At 42.9% G+C, this 26,308-nt stretch overlaps 1 protein-coding gene across 6 annotated transcripts in view; it reads left to right on the forward strand.

The window, feature by feature from the left end:
• PHF14 (PHD finger protein 14) overlaps positions 1-26,308 on the forward strand; it is a 258,656-nt gene that overhangs the window by 74,751 nt on the left and 157,597 nt on the right. For all 6 annotated transcript variants that reach the window (XM_074195391.1, XM_074195390.1, XM_074195388.1 and 3 more), the window contains exons 15-16: positions 10,002-10,052; positions 10,169-10,290. In XM_074195391.1, coding sequence (XP_074051492.1) covers positions 10,002-10,052; positions 10,169-10,290 — 173 coding nt within the window. The remainder of the gene's footprint in view (positions 1-10,001; positions 10,053-10,168; positions 10,291-26,308) is intronic.

The raw sequence follows: 26,308 nt of genomic DNA on the forward strand, positions 1-26,308 counted from the left end.
GAGATTGCCAGGTGAACTCCTTCTTCCATAGTAGAACACTGGTACCTGTAAGGGACTTTTCTTTTCCCCATCAGTTGGGACAGAAGGAGAGGACACTGAAAACAAGGAGGGGTGAGAGGGAGCCAGGAATAGCTGCTTTTATTCTGAGGATAGTGATCTAGTCAGAATGGAAGGGCCTTGTCAATAGATGTCTTTTCAGTCTTTTCAGTACCTGAGTGTGTGAGGAGGTACTTAAAAAGTTGTCCATGGATTGAACCCCTTGTGAATTTGACATGCTAAGCGTGTTTAGGAATGCACGAAGGATAGGAAAACATTACTTAGACCCTTCCTTATGGCAAGCATGGAACTGGGGCCACTGTCACCTAAGGGGCTTACAGTTTTTAGTTTATAGGGAAGTGGGTGGGGGAAAGTCATCCACAAGTTCTTTCCCAAAGCCTGGCACTGAAAGTTTGATTCTCTTGATTTCTGTTCCTGGAACAAGAGAGCAAAGGCCAGGGTGGTCCTGAGCACTTGGTGATCAGCGCATGAGAGAAGGGATGGATGGATGGATGCAAAGCACCATCCAAGTGCCAGCACATTGCTTCAGCCTCCAGTCCTGGCACTCCTGCAGAAGTATAGCATTTCGTCTCTGAGAGTTTTTGAAGTCAAAAAGAATGGATCTGTTTACTATTTTGCCATGGGGATGCCAAATTGTTTCACCATGACATTGTCCCTGGCCAGGAGCAGGAATGGGGCAGGAATGTTGGCATGTTGGCCAAGTTTGCAAAATAGGGGGTCAGGGAACCTGAACCTTAAACATTCAGTTATAATGATGTATTAACGTATTCGTGAAGCTTTTGAAATGATTGTAGCAGATATAAGAAAGATCATTTCCAATGGTTAATGATTTCAGTTTTCAGGTAAGTTGATTTTAGAATTTTTTCTTAAAGCTCATTTTCCCGAATTAGCCTTGTAATTGTCTTGCCAGGGAAGTTCTGTTCATCAGTGGAATAGCCTATCAATCCTGGTTGCAGTGACTGGGGGATAAAAAGAATATAGCCAGGAATGTATTTCCCTAAATTCCTCTAGTTAGATTGCTATGAGTTTTTGTGTGATTCTTAATTAGATGGGAAGGAATGATAACACAGTTGCAAACTTATTGATGTATATTTATTGGTGCTTCTTTTTCAGGCAGTCTGTTTTGTATCTAGCATTTTTTTTTTAATTTTTGCAAGGCAGTGGGGTTAAGTGACTTGCCCAAGGTCACACAGCTAGGTAATAATTAATTGTCCCTAATTTCTAAACCTCATGACTCCAGGGCCAGTACTCTATCCATTGTGCCACCTAGCTGCCCCAATCTACTTTTGTACTTTCTTTTTTTTAACTAAATATTGCAAATATAATCTCTTTGCAGTTACAAAAGAATATCACAAAACTGATAAAAACATCTTATTCATCAATAAGTTACTTTACAATAGGGCCCACAAGTGCAATTTGTTCAGAGCCCCCCATCAGCTGCCTGTAGTTAGCAAGAGAGAAGTCCACATTCTTGACTTCTTTAAAATTAAACATAAATTGTTAACATACATTAAACATTAAGATTCTTATTTAAACATCTCACTTCCCTTAGAACAAGAGCAAAATGAATATCCCGTGTTCTTTACACTTTTGTCTCTTTACCCAAATTCTCAGAATCCAACCCCATACATGATACATTTAAACCAATGCAATTGCAACTAAATTTCCCAACAGTTTAGTGTGATAAAACTTTAGAGTACCTTACACAGAGAATCCAGCACTCAAAGCTCTATCCAAAATAAAAATACAATTGTTAGCATTATTAAACTTAACATTAAAACCATTTAGAGCTTTTCCCCAAAAGACATCAGTAAACATCCCTGATAACTTAGGTATTTCTCTTCTTAGTAACCCAAGACCACTTTTCTTTAACCCAAAGGTGTTACAATAGAGTTTAAAATCCCAAACCACATCACTCCTTGCAAAAGTTACAATAGTGTTAAAATATTTTAATCCCAAACTAATTTAACAATCTAGGTTATTTAATTCCTCTCATTCTGTACAAACTTTGTCAGAATGTTACAACACTAGTATCCCTCTTTTAAAACCCTCAGTGTGCTTTCCAAAACTCTAGTTCAGAAACTTTAAAAACAATGCCAGTTATCACTCAGGCCACATGGCCAGCAGATATCCATTAAACCTGTTATCCTTTCAATAAAGGAGTCTCTTGGGGTGGCCAGGTGGCCCAGTGGATAAAGCACTGGCCTTGGAATCAGGAGCACCTGGGTTCAAATCCTGTCTCAGACACCCAACAATTACCTAGCTGTGTGGCCTTGGGCAAGCCACCCAACTCCATTTGCCTTGCAAAAACCTTTCTGGGTCGTTTCCACAATTTTCCATCACTCTCCCTATCAATGGCAGAGTTTCAGGTCCATTCAGAGATTCACCCGAGGGAACCCTGGAAAAGAAATGAGGATCTGTCTTGAAATCAAGCTATGAGGCCTCCTTCCCTGGGTCTCTTCTGGGGCTTCCTTGAGGTGTTCTGAAGATCCGGGACAAGCCCCCAAATTGTTATAAATGAATGAAAAGAAAAGCTTGCTGTGGGACCGGCCTGGACGCTCCTCAGGGCCTATGCTTTGCGTCCCTTTTCTGGCTACACGTTGCTAACAGTGAGCCAGGAAGCAGCTGCGGCTTTCAGATTTCCACAGGTCTCTTCTTGCTCCAAGGACACAGTAAGTTGGTTGAGGGTGTAAAGCAACAAGCAAAAGCCGCAACCCAGACACAGCACTAACAGCCGTAGGTAATGCTGCATGTCTTCCTTCAGCCACAGCCAATCCTCAGGGGCCGCTATCTATTTTTGTACTTTCAAGGATTATGTGATATTTGGAAAAAGGTTCAGCAGTCATAGAACCATTTCAACAATCCTTGCCCCCCTTGCTAGAACATATAAATGCCATTTGTTATTTAGAGGAATGCTCTTAACCTAAGAAACAAAGGTATTTCCCAACATTTTATAAGATTATTTTCTAAATTTGCTGAAAGTAAAATTTTTCCTTCTATTTTTGCCATATTCCTATGTAAAATTACATACTCAGAAACTTCCTTTCATCCACAGTATTTTTATGACTCTAGCCTGGATTGTTGTCAAGTGGTTCATTTTCACATTCACGTTTTCCAAGCTGTGGAAAATACGGAACTTGGAAAAAGTGAGGTAGCGATTGTGCAGTAAATGTGTTTTCCCATTCGAATTTTTGTCTTCAAAGTCATCTTTATGGTAATTTGAAAAGAAATCAATTAAAAACTACTTGAGATAATCTTAAAAAAAAGTTTTCCATACCTTTTCTCTTTTTAAATAATTTTTAAAAATGTCTTTATTTTTTACAAGCACTTAAAATCTGTACCTCCCATTGTTACCTCTCCACAGAGAAAATAAGAAAACAAAAAGAAAGCCAAATTAAACCCTTACATTACTTGTTTCCTGACATCTTGATTCCTTTCCTCATTTTTGATCTTTGGGGTTCTTGGGTGTTTGTTTTTTTTTTCATAATTAGTAAGTGCTAGGGTGATGAGAATTAATTCAGAATATATCTCTTTCCAGCATTTTAACTGAGAAACTTAAAAAAAAATTAAATGACTTTGATTTCACTGCCTATGTCTTATGGTTTAACACAGATTTCTTCATTAGGTGGGGTTCCTGCAGGCCTAGAGGTTGACTTTGCTGTCCTATTCAGAAAGCCGCCTGTATTTCTTTGGGGGAAGTAAACCTTTGATAGGCATTTTTATTTCTTTTTTTTTCCTAATTAAGTATTCATTATGGTCTTTATTCCAGGTATATTTATGCATTTATTTTTAGTTAACTTTTTGTGTTTTTATGGAGTACATAATTTGAAAATATCATAGATAATCTTTGATGGGGAAAAACTATAAACTATTATTTGGAATGTGACACATTCCACACAAAGTATAAAAGCGTAATAAAATATAAAAATTCATGAATACATTTTAAAAGTTACTTCCATAAGAACATACCATTTTTGTGGTCATTTCTTTTGAGAAAGTTTCCCTTTACTGAATATTAATTCAGATAGGAAGATATTTTGGTGGAACATAGATGACTAAGCCTTGTAGTTAGGAAGACCATGCCTTAGCCCATACTAGGAAGCAACTTTGGACAAACCACCCAAGGCATCTTGGCATCTCAGACCACTCTGAACACTTTGAAGTTACCCAGACCTGCTAGCTATCCTCTGTCCCAGTTTCCCCATTTGTAAAGTAGAGCCCATCTTCCAGGGATCTGGTGAGGACAAAAGCACCGAACAGATCTCAGCACAGCATCTGAACCAGGGGTCCCATTAGATAAGGAAGAGTTGCTGATGCCAGCTCCCGAGAGTGTCTCCTTTCTGTGGCCTGGGAGTTCCTGGAGGCGATGTAGCCATACCCCCCCCCCCCCCCCCCAGGAGGAAGTTCCTTCTGCTTGTGATGTGTTGGAGTCACCCTGCCAATTGGGGGCATATGGTTTGGGGCATACACAGCACTGGAGTCTGCCAGGTCTTCCTGGCCTGGGGCCAGAGCCAGGCTTCTTGAGCCCTCTGGGGCCATCTGTGGTGCTGTATTCTGTCCACTCTATCCTTCATTATCCCCACTCCTCCTGAGTGCTCCTCAGGCCTTTCCTCCACTGTCCTGTTCTTCCCTGGGATCAGTCTCTGCTTCCCACTCTGCCTTCACCTTTCCTGGTCCTGCATGCCTCTGCTAGGCCCTCTCTGTTTGGAGTGTAAGAGCAGGGTGTGCTTTGCTTTGGCTCTGTTCCAGGCCTCACATAGCCTTAGAAATGCTGTGGATCCATTCCTCCCTTTTTTTTCCATGTGACGTGGCTGGCCTCACATGCTTTCTCTCGATCACTTCTAAGTCCATTTTCCTCTCTTTAAAGCTGAGGTGGCGATACCTGCATCCTTCCTAGAGTCCAGCTGTGGGGATCTGTGCAGTTTAGAGACTGAATGGGGGAGTTTGGGGCTTTGCATGGCAGTGGCAGATGAAGGGGGGGATGACAGCACAGGGCAGGAAGACTCCTCATCAGAGGAAGAAGGTTCGGTTCGAGTCAGCCTGGACCATTCTTGGCAGTGTCTGGGTGAGAGGAGAGAAGGGTGTTAGGACAGAATCCTTGTCAGGCACGAAACAAGACACTGCAACACTGTCCTAAAGTTGGAGGATGAGGAAGATGGAGAACAGATTTGGGTGCATCCTTCGGCACTTCTTGGAGAGCTTGGGATCAGTTCCTTGCATGTCGTTGGGGAAGCAGCCTTTAGTTTTCCGTGGAAATTTGTCCGGGGGAGGTTTGGTTCAAGTGTCTCCTTCCCCATCCTTTGGAGAAGCCCCTATTTACAGCAGGGAGGCTAGAATTTCTGGAAGCTGGACCAAGTCTGATGTTTGGAGCTTGTTGATTTTATTGGGAGGCTTTAAGGTGTCAAGGGAGTATCAGAGGGCAAACTTTGGGATGTGTGCTGTTTCTCTAAAAGTGCCAATGATTGCTAATGGCCTCACCATTTTGGTTTGTACATTTGGCTGCAGTCGCCTCTTGTTGACATCGAAGGAAGAGGGATCCAAGGGTGTCCCCTTGTCTCCTGCTCTGTTCCTTAAGAGGCTGGACTTTCTGAAGCTGAGAGGGGATGGGGACTTGGGGCAACATGGGCCATAGGATTCTGTGGCCCAGTGATTTTGGGTGTGTCTGGGGACCAGGTTGTCCGCAGTCTTTGTTTGGAGTTTAAATTTTCTGTTGATTGTTTATCCCTGGGAAAGTGACCAATCTAGGCTGATATATTGTTCTGTTGTCTGGACCTAAGAGTTTGCTGGAAACAATGTGAATGATGCAGATTCCAGTTAAAAGTATTTACTAGGTACATTCCTTGCCTTCCTCCCTCCCCAGAAAGCTGATAGTTAAACATTTGCCAGCATGATCCTGTTTGGGCCCCATAGAACTTTCTGGAGCCTTTTTCTTCTTTTTCTTTTTTTTATTTTGTAATCTTCTGAGACCTGGGTCTTTCTGTCTCTTCTGAGGCTTGGATTGAAGCCCCAGCAACCCTTGCTGCTCTTGCTGGTTATTACAGATCATGACACAGAAGAACATTTTTAGTTTTCTTTCCTGAAAATGAGAGGAAGGGGAAAAAATGGAGAGACACTTTGGTTAGGGGATGCCAGCTGCCAGGTGGTTCCTTGGAAATTCTGTGATAAAGGGTGCAGATTAAAATGATTTGGAGTGTCTCCTCAGTCCAGAAATGTCCCTATTGGCTTGAGATTGTTGGGGATCTTTTTTCTCAGTCATGGTCAGCTTCTGTTCAGGGCAGTGGCCCAAACCATCCTCCAACGGGCTCTTAGTTGTAAGTGTTCTTGTCCTGATTGCTTCCAGGAGCAGCACAACCTTTGAATGTGGCTGTATTGAAATTAGTTCCTGTTTCATTGTAAGGACCTGGTCTGAGCTCTCCCCTCCAGTGGGGCTCTCGAGTGTCCTTCCAGGGCTCTGAAATGTGCCGCCACCCTTTCTTTCTCATCCTTCTTTTCAGACTTAGGGTAGAATTAATTATTCCTGTAGGTCTTTCTCCACTGTCCCTGGCATAACTGTCATTGTTTCACATAATCTCTAGCCCTTGGGATATGTGGCATTCAAAGGGCTTTAGGGTTGGGTCATATTGCCTTCTTCATTTGTGTGCTGAATTCACCAGGCCCAGTTTGTTCATATTAAAGATTAGTGTTAATGGCAATTACATGTGTCCATCTGCCAACTGAACACAAGGATGATCCTTGGTCAAACTGCACAGCCTAGGACATCAAAGGGAATGCCGACTTGGCCATTGGTGGGGTTTGAACAGCTGTTCACTTTCCCAAGTGTTTAATTAATAACATGATGCAGTGTATTTTCAATCATTATAGTCTGCCCTTCCTTCCTGTTCCGGGCCTGGGTCTTCCCTTTCTTCCTTGGTTTTTGCCATCCGTGACTGGTCTGGACATAATGATGGTGGGTTGACTTCTGGGGGGCACGAACTGATTTCCTATGGAGCCTGAGTACTGAGGGCCTGTGGGAAACTGTAAGCCTTTAATAAATGCTTCCTGACTAACTACCCACTGACTTCAAAGAAAAGAACAGGCTATTTGTCCTTATGCAGTCCTGTTTTGGGCTTTATTGTTTGGTTTTTGCCTTAAAGTGAATGTTTCCATGTTAATAATGAGGCAACTTAGGGAACATTTTTATTAGGTCCAGTGATAGTAATTTGATGACTAATTATCATTGACTAAAGTTGAAATGATTTGGCTGACAGCCTGTCTTGACCCAGCTGATTAGTTTGGGGGCTCAGTGGAGTGGAAGAATCCTGCCCTGCTGCCTTTAGGGGGTCTTTTTCAGCCCTCCCTGTTGTTCTAGGATATGAACAGGTCAATCTCAACACCCCTTTTGTGGGCATTCGCAGTATTCACACACACCTGTCTTCTCACCCTCCTTCTGTAAAAGTTTCTGGAAGAAGTGCTTAATTTTCATTTCCATGCTAGTTAGGGGAGACCAACAAAACCCAGTGATAATTAACTTGATGCATAACAGGGGAGTGGGAAATGGAAGCAGGGGCAGAGAGTTACTTGGGGAAGCATGGTGCTTCCTGGCCAGTGGGGAGGAAGGGGATTAAGAAACTGAGCTTTGGTCTCTGGGCATGTGTCCACTCTCTGGTCACTGAAAAGAAAGGATCTTCTTTGCTTCCCAAAAGGTAGTTTGAACTCTCGGTAAGCCTCTTGTTTCTGGCAGTTTCCCCAGGAACTACTCTTTGTGTAAACTCTTAAGTTAGCAGTTCCATATTAGTGTTTGGACACAGGGAGATGGGGAGGGGATGTCTACAGGTGTTTGGTGCTGTCCTCTGATTTGGATCCTCAGTAGGCAGCTTTTGGTGATGGAAATTGGTTTTGTTTCCTTTTATTTCAGTATTTTCCTTGACACTGTTAGCATAAATTCATCCAGATAACACAAACCCTGTAGCCAGTTGGCAGGCCTGGAATGGTTTTTACTTTGGGTGCTAACCATTCCATCTGCTGTCTTTGAGTGGCCACCAGAAGGAAACAGATGGCATTTTATTCACACTCTATTTAAATGTGTTCCATTTTTCTTCTGAAATGTTTTGAGAGCCTCAGTTTGGGATTTGTCTTCAGTACTTCTGTCATGAACAAAAACAGGTCCCTGGTATTTTCTGTGGGGACCGGTCTGTGGTGCAAGTAGTATTGGGCAACTGTGTCAGAGATCAGCTGACTTGGCTCTAAAGCCCAGCACTCACCCCTAGGACACTCTGTTCTGCTCCTGTGAAGACTTGATAGTTGGAGAGAATCTGGAAGGGTTTCTGAAGATGGGCTAACCTAGACATGTTTGGAGACAGGAGACAGGAATTGAGCTCAATGGAGGGGCAAGGTGTGGCACTGAATGACATCGCTATGGTGGGTAAAGAGGGGCTGGCCACCTCCTCCCGTGGGTTGAGGAAGGGAGAGAGCTCTCAGGGAATGGCCTCAGTTCTCCCTAAGGGAGTAGGGACCAAGGCCAAGGAGGTAGGAGGAGTGAGAAGGTACCCAAATGGGGGCCCAGATGACATGGACACTGTGGGTCCCCATCTTTGTAGTGTTTACTAGTGGCTGAAAGAGACCTTTTACTTGTTTTCATGAACTTGTGGAACACAACTGGGCAACTCAAATTCCAAGAGCTAGCCAGCCAGTCTAGGTTTTCCATTGATCCTGTCACTTGTTTCATTTGATTTCACCAGTTAGGGAACCTTTGCCATCATTGTGAAACTTCTTGGTTGGAATTTTTTGCAGTTTGTATTCTGCAAAGTAAACTCATTAGTATTATCTGAACCAAACTGGGCCTTCATTTTAATGTGAAATGCCAGGGTTTGAGTAATTCAAATGGACTTAAGAAATTTTAAACATTTTAATGGAGCTCGGGCTGCTTATAGTTCTAATCACAAAAGAATATCTTTTTTTTGAATTATAAAGATTGTATTTATTTTGAGTTTTATAATTTTTCCCCTTATTTTACTTCCCCCCCACCCCCTGCAGAAGGCAATTTGCCAGTCTTTACATTGTTTCCATGGTATACATTGATCCAAATTGAGTGTGATGAGAGAGAAATCATATCCTTAAGGAAGAAACATCAAGTATAAGAGATAGCAAGATCAGACTATAAGATATTGGAGGTAATAGTCCTTGGTCTTTGTTAGACTCCCCTGTTCTTTATCTGGATACAGATGGCATTCTCCATCGTAGAGAGCCCCAAATTGTTCCTGGTTCTTGAACTGATGGAATGAGTGAGTCCATCAAAGTTGATCATCACTCCCATGTTGCTGTTAGGGTGGATAATGTTATAAAAGAATATCTTGAAAACAAATTAGCTTTGGCAATCCACTTTACTTTTGTTTGCGATTTTTGGAGACCATTCTCTAGGGCCAAGGTGCTCTCCTAACTGCCCCATAACCCACCATACTTGATATGATAGTCCAATAGAAATCCAGACCTAGAAGATGACCCCTCAGATTCTCTCTTCCATGTCCCTCATTTCAGAGAAGAGAAAACCGACCCAGAGAGAAAGAGAGACAGACAGACAGACAGACAGACAGACAGACAGACAGAGACAGCATCTTGAGTAAAGTTCCAGCTAGTGGAGCAGGCTTCAGTTGTGTCTGAGGTTCCTGGCCCACTCTGACCAGGTCCTCCGGCTCCTGGAGTCAGGCTCAGAGAAGGCTTCTCCAGCTGCTTGGGCTGAGAGGGGGTCCCTGAAATCAGGAGTCTCCCTCATGCATCCTCAACTTTTTCCCATTTTAAAGTTGTTTCTGAGGACCGGAGATTTGAGGGAGGGTTGGGAAGAGAGGATTATGGATGCTAGCTCTTTCTTTTCCCTGTCCCATGTAAGCGATGCATCCACTTGGGTGCTTCATGATGTTTAGGAGGTAGCTGCAAAATCCTGATGTGTCTATTTATTTCTTTACTTTTAGAGAACCAGAGGCCGCAAGAGAAGCTTTGTTCCTGAAGAAGAGAAACCTGAGGTTAGGGAACAGCAATGTTACTCTTTCCCACAAAATTAGACATTTGTTGGAAACTGTTTTCTGACTTGCAGTTAAACCTCTCCTCCCCCTTTCTCCTTCTTTCCTTGTTGTGGTAGGAAAGAGTTCCTCGGGAAAGGAGGCAGAGGCAGTCTGTGCTCCAGAAGAAGCCCAAGTCTGAGGATCTCCGTACTGAGTGTGTGACCTGCAAGGGGACCGGAGACAACGAGAACCTCGTGAGGTAGGCCTGGCCTTCTTCACTGCTCTGAAGGGTTGGCCTTTCAGCAGTCTCTTTGTCTCCTTGAGTCTGTGATGAGAAAGCAAAGGTAGGAGGAGGCTTTGAGAGCAACCCTCTGAGGGAGAGAGTGGCTCCAGGGCCACGGTGGTGCTGCTCACCCCAGCTTAGGGGCACAGGCGGATCCCCATAGAGGTCACACGCTGCTCCCTCTTGAACATGGGCTGCCACTGTGGCGGACCCACAGATTCCTGCGCTGCCACACTCTTGTCCTTGAGTCCCTGAGGATTCAGTGAGGGGATCTTGGGGGAGTGAGGTGGGCCGGCGGCTCCTCAAACACTGGCCAAGCCCAGTCTTCTCACCACACATCACGAGACATGTGTTAATGCTTCTTTCTTCTGAAACAAAGAAAGCTGAAAAGGTGGCCTGGAAGGACTTTTGTTTTTGTTCTCAGTTCCTTTTCCCCTTCCCTTTTCTGCCAGGGATCTGTCAACTGAGGTGAGGGGAGTTGATGCTGTCCAGGGGCTGTGGTCAGTAGTGCCCATATCTGAGTTGATTCTGCCATTTGGCATCATGGGGAGATCAGGAAGCCAGGAGTTCTCATCTGTCCACTTGTCAGGGTGACCTCTTAATCTCAGTTTCCTCAGCTGTGCAATAGGAATAATGAGAGACCCAAATGGACTAGTTTCTGGAAATTGCTCATTCTAAAGCAGGAAACTGGTGTTTGCTCTCCGCCATTTTGAGAAACAAGTAGGCCCCCATTCCCCTTTTCCCCCCTCCCCTTTATCCCCTGCCCCCTTCTCCTGCACAGAGCTGACCCTTGCACTTTCTGCCTGGTCACCTTGCAGGAAAGGGATTGATCTGAGGAACCAGAATTCAGGCCTTTCTGCTCCCAGTTGGGTGGCCCAGTCCTGGCCCTCCTGGTGCTTACAGTCTGCCAAGCCAGGCTACCTCTGGGTGTGGAGCTTGTTTCCAAGCATGACTTTATATGTAAGGTATTCTAGGCACCAAAAGAGGCCAATCATGGTTTTAGTGACTAAATTTATTTAAAATAGTGACCAATGAAAGTTCAGAGAGGCATCATTTTGTACACCTTATGTATCAATGGGACCTAGTCCCCTACAAGAAAGAAAGTGAGGCTGGTTATGTCGGACTAGAGTGGGACACTTAGTTCCTGAGCCGAAGCTCTCTGGAGAAGTAGGGAGAAAGCAGACTTGCAGTTGATACCATCGACTCCATAGGCTGGTCCTCTGGATCATGACCTGAACGGAGGGAGCCCAGCACTGACTGTAGGACCCTGAGCATGTCACTGCACTTGTGGGGCCCCGGCTCTTCTCTGCACATGGGTAGAGTAGAGAGCTCGTCTCCCTGTGAGGCGGCAGGTCTGATGAAGGAGTCCCAGGTTCAGTTGAAAACAAGATGTCTGGGTGCAGGAAAGGCCTTTGTCACGAAGCCAGGCCATTGTGATTTTGAGCAGGATTCAGAAAGTCTTGAGACTTTTGGGGGCAAGGCTGCTTATTCTGTCACCGTTTTATGGACAGACTCCCATGGCAGTGCCAAGGAAAAGGGTCCCCCTTGCTCACTTTGGGGTGGCTTCTGTCCAATATGGGTCGCCTCTTTGAGTCTTGGTGTCACAGAAGTGATCTGGGCCCCTCATCTGCAGTCCCTCACTATCGAGTAGTCAGTGCAAGTCCTGTGCTCACAACACTTTGAGGACTTGGAGGATTTTGCTGGCTTTCTTTTTGTTTCTGAGGAATTGAAGGTGAAGGTGAAGCTGATTGTGTCCCTGTGGGAATGCCCGAATCCCCTCCGCCTTGTGTTTCCTCAGAAATATGAAGGTGGTAGATCCAGAGACTTGGAAATGGGTTTGAGGAAAATTTTGATTTGAGTGGGATTTTAAGGAGTTTCTAGAGCAAATGCTGAAGAGAATGGCTTTATCCTTCCAAGGAGGTAGGAGAGAAGAGGAAGGTATGAGGATAGGGAAGAAGGGAGAGAAAAAAGGAAGAAGAGGAAAGGAGAGAGACAGGGTGGAGGGAGCGAGCTCATTTTTCTCTAATGCCTTACATTTTCCTATTAAAAAGTAAACTCATCCCTCCTTTGGCTGTAGCTTAAATGTGGGCTATCTCCTGATACATTTTAACCTTTTAAAAAATGATGACATTTAAAATGAAGTTTGCTTTGCTCCAAAAGTATATTTCATTTCTTGGGAAGTAGCCCCCAAAGATGGATTGGAGTGTGTGAAAGTACCCATTGTGGCCCTCTCACGGCCTTTGGGAAATAATTTACAGGATGACTATGTTGTTGGACCTGCTGATTTTTATCCTGGTTGCTCTGGCAGGTGTGAATAGTGGGTCTCTCCTGGGTGAGCTTCAGTATGTGCTGTCTCCCTGAGAGAGCGTAAGCCCACCTAAGGGCCGGAGCCTTCTTGGTGACAATCTCAGCCCCTGGGGCCTTGTGCCAGCTGAAGAGTGGATACTTCATCGGCACTGTTGGATTGAGGTTTTCCTTCAGGAATCCATGTCCACATTGATGTTGCTTTCTGTGACTGAAAGTTTGTCTGGAGAAGAGGAGAAATCCTGGCCCTCTTGTGACCTCAGAGGTCTGAGGAAGGAGAGCAAGAGATCTCTAGGAAGGGATACCCACCCTAGTCGGTTAGGACGAGCTTGGAGCTGGGTATGACCCCCAAGGTGCACAGGAGAACCTCCTCAGCTCCCAGAAGCAGAGAGACCTGGGAGACTGGCATGGAGCCACCATTGACTCCTCCCGTCCTCCAATGTCCCTTTCCTCATCCCATCCAGCCTGGGCCTTTCCCCATGTCTCTGGCATGCTTCCCTCTGCCCCTGCCTCCTTCCTCCTCTCTAGGCTGTCCTCCCTGGGATACTGGCATTGCTCCATTTGCTCCTGATTCCTCCAGACCTTGTCCTTGCTCAGCCTTCCACACTTGCTCTGTCTCTTCCACAACCCAGTGCCACTGACCTAGACATAACTGACCAAGCCCATTCTTGTTGCCTTCTACCTTGGCATCTTTCCCACCTAGTCCACTTTAATGCTGCCTTTGGGTCAAGACTTCGAACAGAGTGAACTCCTAGTTAGCTCCCAGCAAACGTTTGTTCGTTGGTTGTGGCCTAGCAACCCTGGGGTAAGCTTTCCATCTCTCCTTCACTGAGAAACCCAGTGTCTAGTGCCCCAAAAGGAATAGGCCTTGGGCTCTTGAGAGAGACTGAGAAGGACAGGCCTTTGTGGAAGTTTGCAGATCACTTTCTCTGTGATGTCTTCTTGTGTCCTCACCCCCTGGTTGACTTGGGATGTTCCAGCTGCTTCTTGCATACAATAGAATTAGGTGTAAAATAGAATCAAAAAGAGTAAAACCATTTGGCAGAGTCAACCAAGCATTCCCAAAGCTCACACCATGTGCCAGGCACCTTGTTGTGCACAACCAGTGACTACCAGAGGAAGAGCCTGAGAGTCAGTCAGTCCATTAAAGTTTCCTGGAGTGGGTGCCCCTTTCCATAGCAGGAGCGTCTCTAGCCTCAGATGGCTCTGCAGGGCTAGGCCGCCTCTCAGAGAGTCCTTGGAGGACGCAGAGAGATGCAGATGCTGCAGCCAAGATGAGCAGAGGAAGTGGGCAAGGATTTTGCCTGACTTGCTTCTCAGTGACCTTTCATCTAAGCCATCCACGAGAAAATCCTCTGTCCCATCCCCAAGCATGGGTTTCCAGCCCTAAGTAGAAGACTCCCCAGGGGCACCCTACTTCCAGGTCTCTGCTAGGATCTCCCTTTTTCTCCCCTGAGATCTCCTTCCATTTATCCCATCTCCAGTGACTGGGACCATCTTGTTTCTTCCCATTAGATTATGAACTTCTTGAGGGAAGGTAAAGAGGGCAGGCCTTTTTGACTTTTATAGATCTCTGGCACTTGGTAGGTGCCTCATCACCTTGTGACTTGAATTTCTTTGTTATTCCCATGCCTACCAGCCCTTCACCTGTTTACACATGTCTGGCTTATCCCATCTGTGTCTCCCCTTCCTCAGTCTCTCTTGTGAGGGGCTCCCTGCCCCATCTTATCCTGCTTATAGTGGGCAGAAAAGATCAGGGGGCATCAGGGCCTCTTCCAGAGTCTGAGAGAATCTTGCTTTTTTCAGAATTCAGATCTTGACCTTTCCCTGTTACTCTTTGATGATGTTTCTGAAAAATTGATATTGTCCTCACTTTGTTTAACTTTCTGTCACCGCCTCTCAAAGGAATTCCCTTCATTTTTCCTCTACCAATCGGTTCCTCTCTTAGAGAGAATCAGATTAAGACTAAAATTTCATTTCTTGTCCTAGCCACCTTTTAAAGAAGGGCCGGCAGTTTTGCTTTAAAAAGTCGGCAGCTTCCCCCAACACCTGTGAGGACCTCAGACCTGCCCCACCCCCACCTGTGAGATCCTGACTTGTCCCAAGCTTTGGTGCCTTTGTTACCTGGGCCCCTGTCTCTTCTTTCTGCTCAGGGCGTCTCTAGGACATGCCGACCCAGTCACTCCTTTTCCTCTCTACCCCCCCCCCCCCCCCCCCAGTTTCCTCCAGTCTTGCTCCTCGATGCCTCCATGCCTTCTACCAAGTAACCACTAGGAGGCCTTTAAAGGGGTTTACATCTTATCAGGGAAAGTGTAACTCACTCGTGTGATTAGTTGTGAAATGGGTGTGGAAGCGGTGCTGGGAACTCTGAGGAAGGAGGACCCCAGGAAAGCAAGTGGGATGGAGAAGGGTGTGATGGGGAAGGGGGGGGAGGGGGCAAGTGGTGAACTGCAGTGGGGCGGGGGTGGAAGAGGAAACTACCTTTACCTCTTGTCCAGAGGACCTGGCTCTGCTCATGGGCACTGGAGTGTGCATTTTCCCATTGGCAGCTTCCTCAGATTTGGGCATTTCTGAAATCATGGGCATCGTACCCACTGTTGTTCCTTTGTTGTCCTGGTTCCCTGGGATATTCGGCACATTGTTTCTTCTTCCACCTTTTCAGTCAAAAGATTAGTGAGACAGCGGCATTCTAAGTTCTGTCTGATTCCTGGAAGCCTGGCATTCTTGTAGTAAGCCATGTGCTTGCAAATGGAGGAGCACCCATTTCCCTCTCATCTTTTCAGCTGCCCTTTGTGTTCCTCTCTGTTTTTCTCCTTTGCCTTCAGTGAGCAGCAGGTATGAAAACACCCCAGGCCCTGTTTGGGCTTCAGTCTTTTCAGTAGACTTCCTCATAGTTAACAGTGTTTGATGGGTTCCTTTGGGCAATGGCATCTGTGCCCACCTGAGCTGGAGGAGGTTGGAAGCAGTCACTGGAACAAGTCTTGAGTAGTTTATGATGACCCTTCAACCCAGCTCCCCCTCCTGAAGCCTTTCTTCTGATTCTCTACCTCCCATTCTCAGTTTTCATCACTGATGTCCTGGAAGGTGGTGGGGTGGTCCAAGAGCCTTTTCACCTCTTTGGGGGCAATGGGAAAGAGGAGGTAGCGTTTGGGATTCTTTTCAAGTATTGGCTAGACTAGATCTACTGAGATCTCCTCTGGACACCTGAGTGCCAATGTTGGGTCCCACAGAACCCTCACTGAGTACCAGAAGCAGATCACATGGTGTTTCAGAACCTGTTAAGGAAGGACAGATAGAACTAGTAGGGGAAAGTAAGCAAGAACTATCTGTCCTTTGGTTTTGTGTTTTTAGTTTTGAAAGGCAGTGGGGTTAAGTGACTTGTCCAAGGTCTCACACAGCTTAGTAAGTGTTTGAGGGTGGATTTGAACTGTCCTCTTGACTCCAGGGCCTGTGATCTATCCACTGTGCCACCTATCTGCCTCTCCTAGTAGTTTTGAAGAAAACCTTTTGAAGATGGGACAGGTGTGGGCTGTGCCCATAACTTCTCTGATTAAGATGGTCTAAGCCATGGCTCCTGACTTGTAGACCTCTCCCTTCCTGATGACTCATTGTGCACCTCACCAACTGGAGCTGGAGCTTCAGAAGCCAAGGGAAGAGAGTCACCCCAAATAAGACAGGTTCCCACACTTCAGGGTTTGAGAAGGGAATGTCCATGAAGTGCCAGTGAAGTTTTAAAAGACATCTTCATCCTAAGATTTCAAGTAAATCACTGCTTACAGATAATTGATTAACTCAGATATTTTTTGTGTTGGTGTTTGCAATTGAATTATTTTTTTCACTTAAAAAATTATTAGTTTATAATCTTAGTATTTGTTGCCATGATTCCTGAGGAGGATCTGCCGGAGAAATTGAGAATATTTAGGGAGGAAAGATATGTTAAGTCTTTGAAGGGCTCTGAGGTAGAGAAATGATTAATCTTGTAACCAGAAATACTGGGCAAAAGATCCAAGGAGGAAGACCTTTCTTATCCCAAGAGCTGACCCAGAGTGCACTGGGCCTTGAGAGGGAATGAGATCCCTTTCCTTCAGGGTCCTTGAGTACAGGTAGAATGACCATTGGTCAGGGAGGTAGAGAAGGGATGGTGTGAGATCCCAGCCAGTATGACACCATATAATGATTTGACCACAGCAAATAAGAAATTTATTCATATTGAATATTCTGTTACTGTGGTCCAAAGAAGGCTAGATTCAAGTCAGAAGATCCATTTTCAAGTTCTGCTTCTTGGATGAGACTCTGTGTCTGAGGATTATACCAGTTGAAATTGGAACTGTACGACATTTCCTATTCACAAAACTGAAAGGCTCCTATTTGATTCTAAAATCTTGAGAAATTCCAGAGGCTACTGAAAGTCTGGAAATCTGGATGTATGGCTGGTCTGCAGATTTTCTGTAAGAAAATGAACCCTTGGGTGTGTTTAGTTGTTGAACAATTTGAACTCCTAAGGCAAAGACAGTGATACTGGACAGAAATTGTGGTTTTGATGATAGGGTTTGTTTTTAGGGGTAGTGTTGATAATTGGGATCTACATAGAAGGTTGTGTTCAGAATTTATCCTGAGTTCGTTATTCAATCTCTCCTCATTTCTCAGGATAATGGGTCTTGGGGTGATGCAGTAAGGTAAAACTAAGGAAAGGTCCCTGTTTTCTTATCCATGTTAACTTTGTCACTACCAAGCACTACTTCCCCAGGGGGAAGGCAGTGATAATGTATTCATGTGGCCCTGAATCAGGGGCCAGTTGAGATGGAGGTGGGTTAGGTTGTCCGGACTGGGGTGAAAGTGAGAACATCGGCAGAATAGAAAGCTGTCTCTGGCTGCTCAAGTCTTTCCAATGGCTAACTGGGCTTAGAGGCTTGTCGCTCTTGTGCTTTCCCAGTCATACTTTGCACTTCACAAAGTGAATGTTTTTACTTCTCTTGCTTTGTGTTTTCCATTTCCAGGTTTCATATTTGTTCTTCAGTAACATATTTATGGGATGTTGTAAGCAGACTGTCTTCACTTGTGGTGGTTGGAAAAGGAGTGGATCTAGGAAGATATGTATTTTAGTCCTAACTTGGCTTCTTAGACAGCTCTAGGCAAGCCAGCTTCCTTCTCTGGGCCTCAGTTTCTCCATCTGTAAAATGATTGGGTTAAACTAGAAGGTTTTTGAGGCCCTTTTCAACTCAGAAATCCAGATTGGGTTGGAAGGTGTAGTGGAGCTGAAGGAGGCTAGGACAGAACATGTCCACCTGAAGATGACCCACCCCTGGCGTGATAGCCATGACCAAATGTTGGTTGTTGTCAACACACTGACAGAGGGTCCACCGTGAGCCCTGCCCCCATACAGGGTGAGATCCTAGAGACACAGGCCCGAAAGCTCTATGGCAGTGTTACCATGCTGGTGACACGATGAAGTGAATTAATTACCTTCATAATAGTAATGGTAATAAGAACAAAAATGAGCTGGCATATATAGAGATTTCAGGTGGGCAAAGCACTTTACATGAATTCTCTCATTTGATCCTCAGTTATCAGTTGGGGAAACTGAGGCAAACAAGTTTCATGACTTACTCAGTGTCACACCGCTAGGAAATGAACTGAGATGGATTTGAACTCAGATCTTCCTGATTCCCAGCCCAGTGGTTTATGTCCTGTGGTCTCATCCGTGCCCCTTAGATAGATGCTACAGAGAGAAAAATAAGTACCAGATAAGTTAATAGAGGGACAGAGCCCTTAGCATGGGGAGGCATGGGGAGTGTGAAGAAGCTTCCTGCTAGAAGGAGAGACTTACCCTTCCTGACTTGGATGTTTTCATCACAAGCGAGGGTTCTAGCACTGGGCAACTCTGTACATCGCATTTGTCTCGGGTTGTGGGTGGTGGAACAGACCTGGCCCTGACCTGTCTCCCTCTCTCCAGTGGCCATCCACACCCTCAGTTGGCTCTCTGTATTGACCTCATGATCTGAACGTGGCCTACACTCTGTCGCCCTGACCATAGCTGTTCTGTACTCCAGCGGCCTTTGTCATTGGAGCAGCTCTGGACTGAGCCGTCCTTGGGCCTCATCTTGCTGCCTCCTCCAAGGTTTACCCTTGGTGCTCCAGAGAGGAGATTCCCTTGGCTTTCCTCAGCACAACTCCCTGACCACATCACCCTTCTCAGAAACACCAGTGACCCCTGTTACTTTCAAGGACTTTGACTCTGAAACCCCTCCAGACCTGCACCCCCTCACTCCATTCTCCGGCACACCTGCAGTCTGGGGTCACTGGTGCTCCCTCCCCAGGGCCACTTTTGTCCTGACTTCACTGATAGGGAAGCAGGCTTTGTTACCTTGGCGCCCATGAGGCCATGCAAGTGTTCTCATGTTCCTCTAAATATCTGATTGGTATTATTCCCCTCCAAGCAGTTCTAGCCCCATCTAATGGCCTAGTGTGCCGTGGTGATCCTTCCCCTTGGGACTGAATTACTAGCAGGTTGCTTGGTGATCTAGCCTTGGTTGTCTTCTCTGCCTTGAAGGTTGTGTTGCTGCCTCTAGGTGGGCACCACATTGTAGACCACAGAATAAAGTCATGGGCACTGCTAACTGGCATGATGAGGAAGGGGCTCAGTTTGAGGTGGGGTGGGGGCAGCAAGCATGCAGATTTGCACCAAACTTGGGCTTTTCCATTAACCTACCAGTTAAGCCACTCTGCAAAATCTGTACACTTCCTCTATCAGTTTAAAGAAAAATAAAGAAGCCTTAAAATCTTTGTAAAATGGGTCTGCTGATGATCAAAGCACCAGCTGGGCTCAGAAGTTCATTCTCCAATAATATATATCTACCAGAATACATTTTCTGTCTTTTGACTGGTTTGGACCTATTATTTTAGAATTGAATTAGAATAATCAAAATGAAAATATTGTACACCCTTGAAACTCAGAGCGCCTTTTCATCATTTATTATATTGATAGTAAAGTATATTTTCCTTAATCCAGTCTGAACTTTTCCCTGTATTAAGTAGCTGCTTAAATAATTTAAACCCAAATAATTTCTTTCCTTTGTAGTCATAGGTGAAGTATTCTGTAATTGTAATTCATTTAAGTATTAATTATAATAGAGCATTAATCATAATATTTACCTGCCCCCTTTTAGGGAGCTGACAATTTGGGGGCTAATTTTTAAAGAATTAATTTTAGTTCTTTGCCCAGATCCCCATCTACACATTTGTCAGTGACTTGATCACTCAATAATTTTAACTCTGACCCTCAGTCCGTTCCCTGAACACCATCTATTCTTACCCATACTTGTGTACTTTTCTCTCTTCTCTCCCCAAGTGACCTTTCTGAAGCCCTGATTGTCATGTCTCTGCCTCTTAAAATTTCAAAGAGTCAACGGTAGGAAAGTGGCCTGGTTTTATGGCTTAGTCTTTTGAATCGACAGATAGTGGACTTTCCAAAATTAAGGGAATTGTCACCAGACACTTTTTGAGAAAACCTGGAAAATAGATAGACCACCTTGACAGCTAGCCTGTTGGTTTTCAGCAAACCCAACTTCTCTGGCATTTAAATGAAAGGAAGAATGCATGATTCAAGGCAAATGGTGTTTCAATCATTGGAAATTCAGTGAGCTTTGCAAATAAGGCCGTTCTGTACTGGAGGATCTTCATAAAGCAAATGTCAATTTCTTCATCAATTCCAAAGTTTTGCACCATTAAGTTGATCTTCTCTTTTTAGTGTCTGTGAAAATGAGAGCGATGTCCCAGAAACAGATAACCTCTCAATTACAGAATCTCCAAGTGTTTTGGTCCGGTATTAAAATAGTGTCATAGATCTTCCCCAGAAGGTGACATTCAGGAGCTATCAGGGATACTCCCAGGAGTCACTGGCCACTTACAGTTTCTGAACTATTATATTTCTGGGGACTTGGTGATGAAGGATGAGGGTGAGGTTAGGGACCAGTCAAGCACCTTCGAATTTCCTTTGATCCCAGTTTGTTTCCTGGAGGGTGTTGATGAGCATTCAGGGGGACCACTTCTCCCCTCTTTGAGGCACAGGATTTCTGGGTCATGGACTGTTGTTGAAGATGGCACTCAGAATGAAGTGCTGTGGGTAGGAGGGATACCTCCCTGACCACTGGGTCTGCTTGTCAAGAAGGGCTCAGGTTCTCTGGGCGAGCGAAGTGCTGAGTGGAAACAGCCCAAAGGGGATGCTCTTGCAAGGAGATGCAGCAGCCTCACTCCCTTTGGTGAAGTCATGCTACTTCCAGACAGTAAGTACCTTCTGCTGTTCCTCATTAACACTGCATTTTATTTCATGGTTCCTAATTTAAATTTGAGAGCTAGCGTTGGTCTTGTAATCAGGAAGATCTGGGTCCCAGGCCTGCCTCCAATGTGTCCTAGCTGTGCCACCTGGGCATGTCACAGTCCTTTCTGATGTGCTCTGAGTGCTCTAGACTGCTCTCTGACACTTGTGAATTGAGCATCTTGAAGAGAAAATTTTCTGGCTGGAAGTTTCTAATAATGGGGACCTCATAGGTCTTGCCACTTCTCCCCCCCACCCCCACCCCCACCCTCCAAAAAAAAGGAAGGAGGGGAGAATGGTTTTATATGTTTTTACAAAATTATTTCATTTTTAAGTGTTTACCCAGCTTAAATGGAACAAGTTAAGCATAACTGATTGAACTTTTAAATGGTATTAAGTTGAAAAAGAAAGTTAAAAATATAAATCCTGCACATAGGGTCATTTATTTGTCAAATGCAATGAATGGATCACCTACTCTGTACAAGACATTGAAAGATATAAACATGATTAAGATTTGTTAGATAGTGAGCAGATAATGAGAGAGAATAGAAAGCAAGTCTTCAATGGCCCTGGGAATCCCTCAGCATTGACATTCTCTCCATTGGTGCAGGTGATAGCTCAATCCAGAGTGACTCTTGTCTGCATCCTGTCCTGCACCAGTTGGCTGCCCAAATTATCATGGGCTTCAGTTGGTGCTTCTCTCCATTTTCTGTGTGATTAGACTTCATCCTTTCATAGTTGTTTATCTCTTTAGTGAGATTTTTTCATACCTCTTCTTCACACTTGTCAAACAACCTAAAGTCTTGAGAACTATCCAGCATTCCACCATTGCTCTTGGGCTGAGCTGTCATTTGAATTGGGATGGGCCATGTTTGGCAACCATATGGCATTCCTGGAAGATGGAAGAAGGTAGGGCCAATTGATATTTTCCAAATGCAGTGCCCTCTGCTCTCCTTCGTTCGGAGTAATCAACCATGCTAGCTGTTAAGTCAGAAGATTTAGTTCTGGTGATGTGTGTGCTCATCTTTTCAGTGCTCATTGACCTTGTATCATCACTTTGCTGTACCTTCCAACTCCATTCTTCTTGCTTTTTGCATCATGGTATCCTGTATGATCTCCTAGTTCCTCTCCTTCTAATTGGTCTCATGGCTTGCAGGCTTCCTCTTCTCTCTCATTTGCCCTCACCAGAATCTAATTTTGTGAATCTTCTCTATTGCCCTCAGGATAGAATGGAGTCTTTGAGTCAAAGGGGACTTTGGGCTGGGCCTTGGTAGGACAGATGCTTCTTATTTTTCCATTAGAGGAAACCAAAGTCATGTTAGGAATATAGGGAAAGAATGATCAAGCATCTGAGTGACACAGTGGCCATGTCTGGGTTTTTTAAGAATCAGTTCATCAAATGGTCTGGGATTTTTTTCCTCATTAGAGGAAATTTCCTCATTTTCCTCTCAAAAGCATACAATGTTCCAGTAGGGTTATTGATTGCCCTTTAAAATTAACCTCTGCTTTAATGACAAGTATTGTAAATCAGAAGAGTTTTATTCCTAATTAATAACCACAGAAACCTCACCCATTGGGTGTACCCCCCTAAAGGGTTCCACTTCTTGTTTCTTCAGATGCCTGTTACTAGAAATGATGAGGAAGAGGAGCAGGCTCTGAACCCTGAAACAGTAGCATAGAATAGAGCTGAACTGATCTGCATCTCTGGTGCCTAGAAGTGAACTTTGGCAAAACTGAATGCCAACTGAAAGGCCTGAAGTTGGGCCCCAAAGAATTGAGAAAATGGATCTCTTTCCCTTCTTTGTGGATTTGGGAAATGAGAGAAGCAGGATTTGGTTTTTTCCCCCAAATACTTTTTTATTGTAATGAATGGTTCAAGGGAGTGAGGGAGGGCAAGAATATGTTTGAAAAATAAGATTTTTTTTAGAAGAATGTTTAGAGAGAAAGTACTGAAAATATGGTTTGTTCATACCTTCATGTTATTAGATTTCCCCTTTTCAGTACTAATACAGACCCTTGAATGTTAGAAGTAGATTTTATGGAAATCTCTTTTTTTAAAATGCGGTCCAGTTTAAAGAAAGAAAATGCATGGACATCTTTGTATCTGTTTATTGTGTTGAACTGTCATGCATTCTTTAGTTGAGAAAAATACTGGTATTTCCAGAGGGTTATAGGGAATTACAGAACCTGTAGAAAGATTTCAGGAACATGTACAAATATTCTAGTATTTAATTCAGAAAACAAGCTAAAGGAGTGGATTTTACCTTAAAACAGGCTGAGAGAATGGATTAGAATCCAACAGTATATTGTTTATATGGAACAACTTTGAAACAGTAAGTCACAGTTAAAATGAGGGGCTGGAGTAGAATCTGTCATGCTTCAAGTGAACTTAAAAAGGCAAGGCTAGTAGTCATGATTTCAGACAAAAGCACAAGCAAAAATACACCTCATTATGATAAATATAACAAGGAAATTGCATTTGACTAAAAGGCAACATGGACAGTGAAATAATGTCATTACAAGATATATATGTATATGGCATAGTGTCCACAATTGTAAAGGAAAAGTTAAACTGAATTACAGGGAGAAAAAAGCTAACAAAACTATACCAGTAGGGGACTGGAGCTTTTCCCTCTCAGACCTAGATAAATCTTAACTATAAAGTAAATGTCAAAGAAGTTAAGAAGATAAGTAGAATTTTAGAAAAGTTAGATATGATAACCCTCTGGAGAAAATGGAAGAAGAAAGATGTATACCTTTTTCTCAACTGTAAATGTACAAAATATGACTATGTGTACTAAGGCATAAAAACTTTACAACCAAATAATGCAACAAAAATTACATTCAGTAAGGAACTATGGGAGCATAGATTAAAATTTGTTGGAAATTTAAGTAATCTAATCTTAAAGAATAATAAATTGTAGATAAATTCATTAAAATAGACAACAGTGTGACAGTATATCAAAATTTGTGGAATCCAGCCAAAGCGATATTTAGGGGAATATATAGATCCATAAAAAGGGAGGAAAAACCAGATTAATGAACTGGGTATGCAGCTAAAACATTAGAAAAAGAATAAATTACAAATTATTATTCAAACACTAAAGTAGGGGCAGCTAAGTGGCACAGTGGATAGAGCACGAACCCTGGAGTCAGAAGGCCTGAGTTCAAATTGAACTTCATGCACTTAATAATTACCTAGCTGTGTGACCTTGGGCAAGTCACTTAACCCCATTGATTTGCCAGGAAAAAACAACACTAAAATAGGAATCCTGGATATCAAAGGGGAGATTAATAGTATTGAGAGTAAAAGATCGATTTAACTTATAAATAAAAATAGGAGCTGGTTTAATGAAAAAAGACAATAAAATAGATAAACCATAGTTTAATTTGATTTAAAAAAAAAGAAAGAAAAGCCAATTACCAATGTCAAAAATGATAGGAGTGTCTCCACCAATAGTAAAGATGAAATTAAAACAATTAGCAACTGTTTTGCCCAATTTTATGCCAATAAAACCAACAAAGTAAAATGAATGACTATTTACTAAAATATAAATTGCCTAAATTAACAAGGAGGAAAGTGAATACTTAAGTAACCCCATCTTAGAAAGAAAGAAATTGATTAAGCCTTAGAGAACCTCCCTAATAAAATCCCCAGGACCAGATGGATTTTCAAGTCAGTTCTACTAACTATTTAAAGAACAATTAATTGTAATACTGTATAAACTATCTGAAAAAAAATATTTAAAGGGATCCTACCAAATTCTTTCTTTGATGTAAAAATAGTTTTCATACCTAACCTACAGAGTGAAAACAGGGAAAAAAACTATGGATTAATTTCCCTAATGAATATCGATGCAAAAATTTTAGATAAAATACTAGCAAGGAGATTACAACACTGTATCACAAAGATCATATACTATGACTTGGTGGGATTTGTACCATGAATACTGCATTGGTTGACCAAGCATATCAATAAAAAACCAAAATCATATAATAGTAGCAACAGTTACAGAAACAGCTTTTGACAGAGAACACCTATAGATGTTAAAACACTGGAAACAGAAGACTAAGTTGATCCTTTCTTAAACTATTCAATAATAAATATTTCTAAAGCTCAGCATAAGCATTATCTGATAAGAATTAACTACAAGTTTTCCTAATGATAAGATCAAGTATGAAGCAAGGTTATTCCATTATCACACTGCTTTTCAGTATTGTATCAGAAATGCCAGCTATAGCAGTAAAACAAGAAAAAGAAATGGAATAAACATAGGAAACAAGGAAACAAAATGATCCCTCATTGCAGATGATATGATGATATACTTAAGAACCCTTAAGAATAAACTAAGTAGTTGAAAAAAATTAGTAACTTAAGCAAAGTTGCAGAATATAAAATAAATGCATAAACTATCAGCATTTCCATAAATTGTCAGCAGTATGAAATAGAGAAATTCCATTTAAAGTAACTATAGATAGTATAAAATACTTGGTAGTCATAACAAATCCAGGGACTGTAGGAGCACAATTACAAAATACTTTTAACATAAATAAAAACTCACCCAAACAATTGGATAATCATTGCTCATGTGCAGACTGAGCCAATAGAATAAAAACAGAACTTCTACCTAAATTATTTTATTTATTTAGTACTATACCAATCAAATTACCAAAGAATTGTTTTTACAGAACTCAAAAAAATAACAATTTACATGAAAGAACAAAAGAACAAAAAGTCAAGAATATCAAAGAAATGAATTTTAAAAGTATGAAGGAAATCAACCTTAGAAGTACCAGATTTCAAACTAAATTACAAAGGAGTAATCATGAAAACAGTTTGATACTTTCTAAGAAATAGAGGAAAGGATCTATGGAATAGATTAAGTACATTGTATGCAATAGGAAATGACTTGGTATTCTAGCATTGGATAAAACTTCCTATCCAGACTTTGGAGACATGGCTCATTATCTAGGAACGCTGGAAATCTGTGATGGAGAGTAGCCATAGACCAACACCACATTCCATTATAAGGCCAAAATGGATACATTATTTAGACATAAAGGATGATATCATAAATACATTTAAGGAACTAAGGAAAAATGTATCTCTTGAATCTGGATAAAGAGAAGAATTTATTACCAAGTAAGAGAAAGAGGAAACAAAATGGATCATTTTTATTACATGAAATTTAAGTTTTTGCACAAACAAAACAAGTGTCGCCAAAATTAGAAGTTAAGCAGGAAGCTAGAGGAAAAATATTACAGCAAGTTTCTGTGATGAAGGTCTCATTTCTCAGATATGTAAAGCAATCAGGTGGTGTAGTGGATAGAGTATTGACCTTGGAATCAGGAGGATGGAGTTCAAATCTGGCCTCA

Source organism: Macrotis lagotis, chromosome 7, assembly GCF_037893015.1.
Source record: "Macrotis lagotis isolate mMagLag1 chromosome 7, bilby.v1.9.chrom.fasta, whole genome shotgun sequence".
Taxonomy (NCBI): Eukaryota; Metazoa; Chordata; class Mammalia; order Peramelemorphia; family Peramelidae; genus Macrotis; species Macrotis lagotis.